Here is a 10,692-nt window from a genome sequence, read left to right as displayed (position 1 = left end):
TTTGTGATAACTAGATAGCTTATCAATAATTATCTAACTGCTAATCTGTTTTTGCATTATATAACATTTAAAAGAACTATTAATACTGGAAAATATAATAAACTTTATTTTATTTTCTCTCACTTTTTACATATAGTGCAGCATAAAAATATAATAAAATATAGCCAAAGCGAAATAGATGGGATTGGGAAACTGGCTTTTCAATAGGCAATATCGTTGCGTCCCGCGCAACCTTCTAATAGTATATGGTTCTCGTTTTGTGGAACGGTATGTGTTCCAATTCTTGCGCGTACTCCCGCCGATAGTCCCACAGATAGTGGTCGATCACGATCGCGTTGACATCCGTGGAATTCAAGCCCAGTTTCGGATCAGCTGTAATCAATCTTCGCACCTCGTTGCACACCAGTTCGACCGCCTCAATCGAGCAGGCACGTATCTCGACCTCCTCTGGACTGCCCTGCTTCAACGGCTCGTCGGATTTCAGCTTGCTCATGAGCGGATTGCTGTAGCGCATCGTGCCATAGTGCACGAGCACTTGGGGGATACGATAATCGGCGAACATCGCGATGCTGTCAATGTCACGGAACTCGCCGAGCCCACGTCCCTCATAGCAAGCCCAGATGTCGCCAATCAGTATCTGAGCCCTCTTGTAGATGCTGATTCTATGTCCCTCGTAGTCGGCCTCATCCCGGTACGAGTCAAACTCCCTAACGATCAGCTTGAGCAACTTCTCCGCGGAACCCTCGCACGATTTGATACACTCCGTGAATGTGCCCTTGTACTTATCCAACAGGACCTTTCCAGCCTCGTGCAGGCTCTTAATTCTCTCCTGTAGAAGCGGAATACCGACATCGTCGTCACCCCGGAAGATGACCTCGGCATCCTGCTGCGTTATTTGCGAGTAATACTTGGGATCCCACATAGGCTTTCCGTCGTCGATGGCACGGCTGACAGCGGCGCAGAACGCGAAGTAGCCGGTCTCCCCGTTGACCTTCCACTTCTTCGCGCCCGTCTCGGTCCAAAATGAGAAGTTCAACGTGTCCAGCACGAATATCCAGTCTGCCGCTCTGGAATCATCGGGCTTGGGGTGGAATTTGATTTGCGAGAAATTGCCTTCGCGAATCTTACCGGTTTTCAAGCCATCGAGAACCGCCAGTGCCAATTTCTTTACACCCGCCTCCTCGATGAACACGTGCTTCGCCAAGCCGGCAACTAGCTTGGCAGACTCTTTTGGCATCAGGACCATGATAACAGAACTCTCGTCGGCCGACCGGTTTGTCTCAATCAAGCTGTTTAGAATGATTGTCAACTGTCTATTCGACACCTGCGAACGCTCTGTGGCTCTGTTCTTCGCTCCGTCAAAATACTGGTTCGAAGTTCGAAATAGCGAATGTCTCGATCGATTTCACGCTCCCTCCAGCCGCTTCTAGGTGTCGCGTCAGCGAGATATGATAACGTCATTCTGTCTCAGCCAGAAATAATTCGACGAATAGACGATCGACATTGCATACTTTTACTATAGTTGATATTTTTGTCATCTTTGAATTTATCATAATTGTTTTTATGTTAATTAAACAATTTTAAATATTTTTATAATAAAAAATGGTGCTAATTCTACTATCGAATCGACGCAAAGTCGAAAAGCACAGTAATAAATCAAGAAGCGCGGTCACTATGTATGCATTCCTTTGGGTTAAGGCTTTTTTACAATTATAAGCCTTTAGTCGCTATCATAAGTCATTGATCAATCACAGTTAAATGTGGAGAATATTCGACATTCGACCGTGACTGATTAATTCTTATGGCTTATGCAACGGCAATATATTCTCTTTAATATATGAAATCTTTAAATTGGCACTGTTTAAAAATTTCACATATTTTTTTGGAAAAATACATTTTTAAGTTAGATTATTTTGTAAGAATTTAGTTTTTTGGAAAAATTTATTTTTAGATTGGATTATTTTTTTTAATATTTATTTTTCAGTTGGACTGAGATTTTACAATGATAACATACAGAGATAGTATCACTTGGGTTTTTGTAAAAGAAAAATAAAGGGGTAAAAATAAATAAATACGCACGCACGCACACTTGGCGCCTTTTTTTGAAAGGTGTTGTAATTTTGTACTGACTAGGCAAAACAGGCGCGCGCTACAAAATTTTTGATATTACATAATTTTATACAAATTACAAATTTAATATTACACTGTTAACACCTCAATACACATAGTCAAAAATATACAAGTTCCGTGATGACAACCGTTCACGAAGCGCTGAATGACCAATCAACACATCAAAAAAGTGACAACAATAAACTTATAAACTTTGAGAATTTAAGTATCAAAATGCATTACACTCTTTTAAATAAAAGATTCATATATATATATATTTACAAATCGCCTGCTATACATCCAATAGTTATATCATTTTAATAGTTTTATAGTTATATCAGAACTCGTCATCTTTAATAGTTCTATCATTTTAATAGTTATATCACTTTAATAGTTTTATCATTTTTTAATGAAATATTAATATTATATTACTGTTTCCATATGAGATAATTTTTCATGTTTGTTATTTTTCCATTTCAAATGAAATTGGATCCAATAGAGTGGCTTCATGTGTTTATCTGCTTGCAGCAGTGGTTTCTGCTGTTTGTGGTACTTCTGGTGTTGATGTTTGTGACGTTGTTGTTTCTGTTTGTGATGGTGCTCCTATTGTTATTTGTACAGATGTCCAACAGTCTATACCTACCAGATTAAATGGCAGATAATATGATATCCCAGATATTTGTGACAGATTAAATTGTCTACCAGACTGGATATTCGTCAATCCAGATGGCACAGGTATAATAGATGGTGTTTTTAGGCCTGCTGAACACTGTATTTGGACTCCTGTTGGTATTCTGGGAACCAACGTTGAAACCAATTTCGTTGGATCAAATGGCATACCATACATGACATTTTTTATATCCGGGATATGAAAAGTGGGCAGATGCATATCTGGCAGGAATGTGGGCAATCGAGATATATCCGACCATGTAGGCATAGTCGGCAATTTGGAAGTTATATCCGATATTTTAGGCACTTGAGGCATCGGCAAATCAGACCAATTAGGCATCTGAGGTAGATTGGGCATGTTTCGGCAATTAAAAAATTTCCTCGCCAAGTTGTTCCTTCACACAGAATAGCATATCGTTATTCTCCGGAAATTCATTGATAAGCGATCATATTAAATTTGAATTAAGACTTACGGATTTCTGGTTAATGAAGCACACCATAATCGCCAAGTCTTTACTTGGCCTTTGGTTTTCCGTTTTCCTCGAAAACAGCCACGCAGTTCACTCTAATTAACGACTTAAGCCTTGTGTACACACTGTGTATACGCGATTGTGTATACACGATTGAGTTGCGACTAGAGAGAAATTACCTGCCGGGTCAGCCGGATGCCGGGAAGTCCCTATTTCTTTTAAGGTTAGGACAGGTTAGGTTACATAGCCCACAGAGATATTGCGCGCGTTTTCTGGTTTACCGTTTGGCGTGTGTCGCGCTTATAGTAATATCGTCTCGTCTGTATCGTCCCGCTCCTCGTGTTTTCAGCAGGTGAGCACCAAGTACCATAAGTATAAATATTTAAGATATTCGCTCGAAATGTTGTATCTGTCGTTGAGATTTTCGCATCGAGTCAACTGCGCCTGGCGTTTTCCAGGTTAACGACTCTACTCGTGGAGGACATGGATTCCGACGGCTGCTCGTTGACCTGCACCGTCGCCGTGGAATGGTTGAACGCCCAGGGATCTATCCTGAGGAAGACGACTCACAGGACGGCGTCGCTGCGCCTGATTCGAGATCGTCAGCGCGAGATGCTCGTAGAGGTGCGCGCCGAGAAGGCGAACTTGATCACGAAGCTACCCCTCAAAGGTGTGTCGGTATTTAATAAATTCATGACCGAGGGAAAGGCGTCTATCAAGTTCAAGGAACAGAACTGCACGTTGTTCCTGTCAAACGCACCCTCCACTCAGCTGATAAATTTCCTAAAGACCATATTCGTCAAGCTAACGGGTCAGGAAGCGAAAACCGTAAAGGATCCCTTGCGGGAGAAGCTCATGATGAATGTGCAGCCGGGTGGTATCGAGGACGTCAGTCCAACTACTAGCGCGGAGGTCAACAGGGCGAAAGAGAAAGCTTTAATTGTATCGCGCGCGACGGTCACCACTCCATCACCAAGCATGGTTAAGAAGCGGAAACATTTCAGCAACGACGGTCCTAAAGTGCCTGCAGCAAAAAAGCTATACGAGAATCCCACTGCGATACAGTTGAATGAAGAGCAAACTCGAATCCTGGACGCGGTGCTTAGCAAAAAGAACGTGTTTTTCACAGGTAGCGCAGGCACTGGGAAATCATTTCTGTTGAAAAAGATAATCTCGGCGCTTCCTCCGGACGTAACAATGGCCACGGCAAGCACCGGGGTAGCGGCTTGTCACATAGGTGGAATCACATTACATCAGTTTGCTGGGATTGGTCTGGGTACCGGCACCATGGAGAGATGCTTCCAGTTGGCCTCCCGTCCATTTGCAGCCTCAATATGGAGAAAAACGAAACACTTAGTAATAGATGAAATTTCTATGGTAGATGGTGACTTGTTTGACAAGATCGAAGCAGTAGCGAGGCACGTGCGCAGGACGGAAAGACCTTTCGGAGGAATACAATTGATTTTGTGTGGTGACTTCTTCCAATTACCTCCAGTGTCCAAGACTGATGACAAACCGAAATTTTGCTTCCAAAGCGAGGCTTGGCAAAAATGTGTTCATTTTAACTTCGAATTACGTACTGTCCATCGGCAGAAGGACGAGGCGTTCGTAAAAATATTAAATAGCATTAGGATAGGTAGAGTCACGGATGATATTGTAGACATTTTAAAGGATACAGCGAAACAAAAAATTGAAAGCAATGGAGTATTAGCGACCAGATTGTGTTCGCACGTGAAGGAGGCTGATGAGATTAATGAATTTCAGTTGAACGAACTTAAAGGTGAGACTAAAGTATATACAGCGCAAGATTCTGATAGTTCTATGACACATATGTTGGATCAGCAATTGTCTCTACCAGGCAAATTAATACTGAAAGTAGGCGCACAAGTTATGCTGCTGAAAAATATAAATATCACTAGTGGATTAGTGAATGGGGCTCGAGGTGTTGTTATCGATTTTAAAAATGATATACCAGTAATTCAGTTGCGATCTGGAACCCATTATGAGGCAAAAATGGAGAAATGGACAATCAAAACTAGTTCTGGTGCTCTTGTACACCGAAAGCAGGTTCCTTTAAAGTTAGCATGGGCTTTTTCAATTCATAAAAGTCAGGGCTTAACTTTAGACTGTGTGGAAATGTGCTTGTCGAGGGTATTTGATGCTGGTCAAGCTTACGTAGCGCTTTCACGAGCTCAGAGCTTACAAAGTTTACGCGTTTTAGATTTTAGTAATCAACAGGTATGGGCTAATACAGCTGTACTTGAATTTTATAAAAAGTTTAGGAGGAATTTACAAGAGATAGAAATGATTCCTCTAGGCAAGAAAATAAAGTTGGAAGGAAATAAAAGATAATATTTATATTTTTTAGACTTATGCATATACTTGTTAAAACTAAATTTAACTAAATTTAACATGCGTAATAAACATAACAATCATTAATTTCATTAACGTAAATATCTTCTTTATTTTTTTTATATATATAATTAAAACATTTTGGCTGTTTTTTTTACAAATATTACAGTTTACTCATGTAGACAGTGGTGTATATTACTATTAATAATCGTCGACAGTTATTTCAATGGGCGGTATATAACGCCATGTATGCCCTGCATTTACCAGCTCCGAATAAAGTATTGGAGAGTTTGGAGCGGATTCTTTACTACTGCATTGAATATCTACTTTGTACTGACCAGCAGTGAAAAATACTACACGACATTCATGATAGGCTCTGCCATACTCCTGTAACTGTTATTTATTTATGATAAAATAGAGGAAATATGAGCTTTGTGTACAATTGCATTTATGAAAATTGAGACTTACAGTAGGCAGCATAACTTTATTTGCTCCAGCTATGGATAACCTTGTTTCTAATTGATAATTATTAACTCCATTATGATGGTCCTGATAGAAATTAATGGACAATGTAAGATCACTCAGAGGATGCTCCAGAGCGTTGCATACTCCCACACCAACGCTGATGCATTCTCCCAAAGCACATGACAGTTCTTCTTGTGCTTTTATAATAATGTCATTGATAGTTATTTCTAAAAAGTATTGAGTTTAATTTAATTTCAAATCTTTATTATATATTATTAATTTATACACATAGTAAACAGTATGTACACACCCCACTGTAAAGGACTCATTCTAACTAGATCCAACATATCTTGAGTTAAAGTGATACCGGAGAGGGTGGCTTTTCCTGTTGACTCGGTACCTAGTAATTGCCAACGTAGATCAACCAATGAAGCTATATGTTCGGCACATATCTTTTGAAGTTCACTCGTATCACCAGTACCATTTAACTATAAGTGAAAAACAATAGAATTATGTTACATTATAATATGTTATAAAATAGATTCTTCTTCGTTATTACCATAGATAATTTATTAAGTGGACATCGGTCAACTGGAACGGGAATTCTACATGGTTCTTTACCTTCCATGTATATACATTTATTTTGTGTATAATGTAATTCCATTTCATGATTCGTCATGTTTGTCACGTCCAATACGAGATAAAATTGCAATGGTCTAAAAAGTGTTAAGATGATTTTTATAGATAAAAAATATATATGACAGTATGTGAGATACAAATTGTATGAATAAATATTTTATAAAAAGTATTTGCATTTTTATAACTTACGTTTCAGCCGGCAATACATCCCAATTGGTAATCTGAACGCTGGGTAGCATCTCAATGGTTATAAAAACAGATGAAATTCTGCAGTAACCAGTTGTTAGGCCTGCACCTCCTGAGTATTTTATTCTTAATTGACCTTCGATAATATTAGATGTGTGTAAAGGTACTGCAAGTTTCGACAGACGCGTGCTTGCTAAGGAAGAATGGCCGGAATGCGAACTTATTCCTGATCTGAAGGAAGAAGTCAGTTCGGATTGTCTTTTCGTATGGTGAGACGGAGAACTAAGCCTAGATGGTAAAGAACTGTGACCTGAATGCGACATTATACTGCTTGGTTGGCTGAGGCAGGTACTGCTAGTAACATCTAAAAAATAAATTATTAAGAATAAAAAAGAGAAAACAGTAAAATTTGAAAATTATATTTGCTTGTTACTATATGAGAATTATTATTACGTTACCATTTCTAATCAAGGGTGCTATGAAATCCGTCGTTGCGTATAGATATAAAGTGAGACTTGCACTGCTGCCAGGTTGCAAAGGCAATTGCGTCATCAGATTTTCATCACTCCATTTAAAAATTTTACTTTCAGTTACAGCATCCAAAGCAGACTGCACTGATAATTCGACCATTTCGATAGGAACTTGTCCAGCATTCGTTATTGTCACGGTACACTCAGCGCTGCAAATAAAAGAAATTATTTTACCATAAAAATGATAATGTCGATAAAAGAATTTTGTAGTTCTTACAGTAGATACGAACCTTTCACCGCCATAAAGCGATATACTCGCGCTAGTAACTATATTGTCGCCGGAACTAAAACTGGCAGTTTGAGGCAAGCTGGTTGCGACATCGATTCTCGGTAGAGCTGGAATGACTTCGACCGTATACTGAGGATGTAACATACCCTCCATGTATCTCAATCTACAGTTAGATTTAACTCCTAACGTGTGTGTGCTGAATCCGAGTATTTCTAAATCTCCAGTTTCTTTAGGTCTACCCGCTAATGTGACCGCGATCGGGCCGGACTCTGCAGGCAGGCTAATACTTTCTGGTATTGATTCAAATACTATACCATTTGTCAAGAGTCTCATGTTAGACACATGCAATTCGAACGGTAAAGGATTTATGAGCTGCATTGACACCTCACAGATATCTCCTTCCACCCACAAATAATCTGTTATGACAAAAAGTTCTCTGTAGAAGGCATATGATACTATATTATTATTATTATTAATCAATATTTAAGTATGTACATACCAACTTTGCTTTTTGAAGTATTTTTGCGCTCCAAGGATCCGAAGTTAATTGGCGTAAATAAAAATGGACCATGATCTTCTTTTACTCTTTCTATCTTTTGAGGCTGTAAGTGCGGCTGCATGTTTTTCAAAGTAAACGATTTCGTTTTTGGTATGTTTAATAGATTAGCCGGTGGTATAACAGTACCAGAATCTAAAACCTGTCACAAAAACATTGTTTATTTTAATGAAACGATATATCATTATTCGCATCATAATTTTTTTAACATACAAGGGGGACTGGTGCACCCTCGCACTGTTGAGAAACATTTTGTAATTGTAGTGCAATATCCTTTCGTTCGGTAAGTGTCAAATGATTGTACATTGTTTGAAGCAAAAACGTTAGATGTCTTGTAGCAAGCGCCGGATTACCCATTCGATTTGCAGCAGCAACAAGTTCATTTATTATTTGGATTTGTATAGCTGGCCATCCTCTTTGTCCACCTATAAGAATATGAATTTAAATTTCGCAAAAAATAGAAGAAAAAATTTATATTAACAAATATTTCATTAACATATATTATTTGAAAAAGATTTTAACTAATACAAAAGTATATTTTTTATGTAAAATATATGATAATGTATAATCAGGAAAGATATTTTTAGAATATAAAATTCTATGAAATGTATAATTGCAGCAACCTGGTGGCATATCAACAGGATCCAAGGATAATTTAAATCCAGATGTAGCTTGCAACATTAAATTGTAACATTGTTGCCAGTCTGGATTAGGATTGTTTTGCGAGACATGACGAGTGGCGGCCAATCGTAAACAGAATGATGCTTTTCTATCAAAACCAAAGCTCGTATATAGATCTGATAATGTAGTGAATCGGTCAATCTGAAATATTTGATCTATGTAACACTTTCATAAGCTTTACACGTTGAAGTATTCAGCGTTATGTTAATGCTACATACTTTTTCTTGCTCGCTGAGAGGCAAATTAATCAGTACAACATTATTTAAATATGACGCAGCTTGTAAAGTGCAGTTCTGTTCTATTGAGATTCTTGTAGCTTTGAAACTAGCTTCAGTTTCAATTATACCTGCATATTGATATTTACTGTAATGCACTATAGCTTCGCGATATCTCTTAGATATTTCCTCAGGTAGTAAGATATTTGGCATGCTGGCTTTTACCATGTCTACACTTGGTGGAGATGGCAAAACCGTAAGAGCCTGTGAACCTCGTCTATAAAACAATAAATGATTTATTAACTCTTGTATCCCAAGTTTTCTTATAAGATACTTTGATGTTTTAACTATGTAATGACTTGTGAAAAAGATAATTTTATGTTTTAAAGATAACACATAACTTTGATTCATACCTTTGCTTACTTGGACTTCCTTCTTGCAGGGAAGAATTTCTTTGCAATGGAAGACTCCGACACATGTTGGGATAAAGAACCAAGACTGAAGCAGCGCAGAGACCTTCGTATGCCGCTCCCAACCACAGCCAATCGTTGACGGCTTGCAGAATGTTGGTTGCAGAATTATAATTATTTAGGGCATCGGCTGGAAGTCCAGCTTGAAGACACAAATCCCCTAAATGCTTTGTCATGCGGCCCACGCATCTTTTCTTATTATTTCTGGATTCGAGGTCAAGCCCGATGAAATCTTTCTTCTCGAATGGAGCTAACAGAAGCGAGACACGATCTATCTTCTCTCTGGAACGCTCCAGCCTTTTCGACTCCAGGATCCAGAATAGAAAATTGAGATACTCGGCTGTCTGCGTCTCTAAATCAGGGCACGCCTCGTCCGCGTAAAATATTGCCCGCGTTTTGAAATTGCTGGGCGTGGTGTAGCCTGGCGGTGGCTCGTGACGGCCGTTCGATTCGAGGGGACCGAAGAGAATGGCTCGCGAGTCGTACAGAGTGCTGGTGTACTTCACCTTGAGGGTCTCGTGTACTCTGCACAGCTCGTTCAGCTCCGTCTGATTGTCATACTTGCCAAACGTGATCAGGCCTAGGAGTCTACGGTGCGTCTGAAAGTCCCCCCAGTCGTTGTTCTCCACGGGATGCTCCCTGACGAATCGGGCGAGGATCTCGCGGGTGCCACCGCTGGAGTCGGACACGGAGAACCTGCTGCCAGCCTTGACGATCCGCTCGCATAACCTACTGACCGTCTTCGGCTTGATCTGCGTGCCGACCGGCCTCAGCAGCAGCAGCAAGGCGGCGTGATCGTGGGCGGTCTGCTCGTAATCGGGATGGGACATCTTGTTGTCGGGCACCGGACTCGACAGGATAACGCTGATAGCCGAGCGCATTTATGCCATCGATTTGTTCGAGGGTACTTGGACCTTGGTGCCTAGACGCTCTCCAATCCGGCCACCGATCCTGTCATTTCTCTACGTCGTCGTCGGAAAAAGCGAGAACGCACGGCGCTTCGTACTTGCACTACGTAAATAAAATCTGTTCCGTTCATAACAACATTGACAGCGATTGACAATCCCTCGACGGCTGGCATCAGCAGGTATTGGCGATGGGGTGAGGGAATAGACGAGCAC

At 40.0% G+C, this 10,692-nt stretch overlaps 4 protein-coding genes across 4 annotated transcripts; 1 reads left to right on the top strand and 3 right to left on the bottom strand.

Moving 5' to 3' along the window:
* Window positions 1-83: 83 nt before the first annotated feature.
* On the bottom strand, window positions 84-1,449 carry LOC105201397 (queuosine salvage protein). Its single transcript, XM_011169395.3, has one exon. It carries the CDS (start codon window positions 1,244-1,246, stop codon window positions 236-238), a length of 1,011 nt encoding a protein of 336 aa, XP_011167697.1. The 5' UTR covers window positions 1,247-1,449; the 3' UTR covers window positions 84-235.
* A 508-nt stretch (window positions 1,450-1,957) lies between these two features.
* LOC105201396 lies at window positions 1,958-3,446 on the bottom strand. The gene is made up of 2 exons (XM_011169394.3): window positions 3,252-3,446; window positions 1,958-3,173 (listed from the first exon to the last, which is right to left on the bottom strand). Exon 2 carries the CDS (start codon window positions 3,134-3,136, stop codon window positions 2,624-2,626), a length of 513 nt encoding a protein of 170 aa, XP_011167696.1. The 5' UTR covers window positions 3,137-3,173; window positions 3,252-3,446; the 3' UTR covers window positions 1,958-2,623.
* A 6-nt stretch (window positions 3,447-3,452) lies between these two features.
* Window positions 3,453-5,625, top strand: LOC105201395 (ATP-dependent DNA helicase PIF1). Its single transcript, XM_011169393.3, has 2 exons — window positions 3,453-3,600; window positions 3,707-5,625. The coding sequence occupies exon 2, from the start codon at window positions 3,732-3,734 to the stop codon at window positions 5,598-5,600; it is 1,869 nt and encodes a 622-aa protein (XP_011167695.2). The 5' UTR covers window positions 3,453-3,600; window positions 3,707-3,731; the 3' UTR covers window positions 5,601-5,625.
* A 62-nt stretch (window positions 5,626-5,687) lies between these two features.
* On the bottom strand, window positions 5,688-10,652 carry LOC105201394 (protein brunelleschi). Its single transcript, XM_011169388.3, has 12 exons — window positions 9,515-10,652; window positions 9,105-9,378; window positions 8,829-9,027; window positions 8,419-8,630; window positions 8,149-8,347; window positions 7,651-8,065; window positions 7,349-7,569; window positions 6,894-7,254; window positions 6,625-6,781; window positions 6,376-6,553; window positions 6,069-6,292; window positions 5,688-5,993 (listed from the first exon to the last, which is right to left on the bottom strand). The coding sequence occupies exons 1-12, from the start codon at window positions 10,450-10,452 to the stop codon at window positions 5,802-5,804; spliced, it is 3,570 nt and encodes a 1,189-aa protein (XP_011167690.1). The 5' UTR covers window positions 10,453-10,652; the 3' UTR covers window positions 5,688-5,801.
* Between the last annotated feature and the right edge of the window lie 40 nt (window positions 10,653-10,692).

Source organism: Solenopsis invicta, chromosome 11 (genome assembly GCF_016802725.1).
Source record: "Solenopsis invicta isolate M01_SB chromosome 11, UNIL_Sinv_3.0, whole genome shotgun sequence".
NCBI classification, from domain to species: Eukaryota; Metazoa; Arthropoda; class Insecta; order Hymenoptera; family Formicidae; genus Solenopsis; species Solenopsis invicta.
Note: the sequence above shows the minus strand (reverse complement) of the source record. Positions and strands in the feature narration are given on the sequence as shown.

Bases quoted from the DNA above. Each gene is read 5' to 3' on its own strand.
- LOC105201397 (XM_011169395.3), bottom strand. From the start codon at position 1,246: ATGGTCCTGATGCCAAAAGAGTCTGCCAAGCTAGTTGCCGGCTTGGCG.
- LOC105201396 (XM_011169394.3), bottom strand. From the start codon at position 3,136: ATGCCCAATCTACCTCAGATGCCTAATTGGTCTGATTTGCCGATGCCT.
- LOC105201395 (XM_011169393.3), top strand. From the start codon at position 3,732: ATGGATTCCGACGGCTGCTCGTTGACCTGCACCGTCGCCGTGGAATGG.
- LOC105201394 (XM_011169388.3), bottom strand. From the start codon at position 10,452: ATGCGCTCGGCTATCAGCGTTATCCTGTCGAGTCCGGTGCCCGACAAC. The intron at 6,782-6,893 runs GTAAGTTATAAA...AACACTTTTTAG, and splicing joins GATGTATTGCCGGCTGAAAC to ACCATTGCAATTTTATCTCG. The intron at 6,554-6,624 runs GTAATAACGAAG...TTTCACTTATAG, and splicing joins CACTTAATAAATTATCTATG to TTAAATGGTACTGGTGATAC.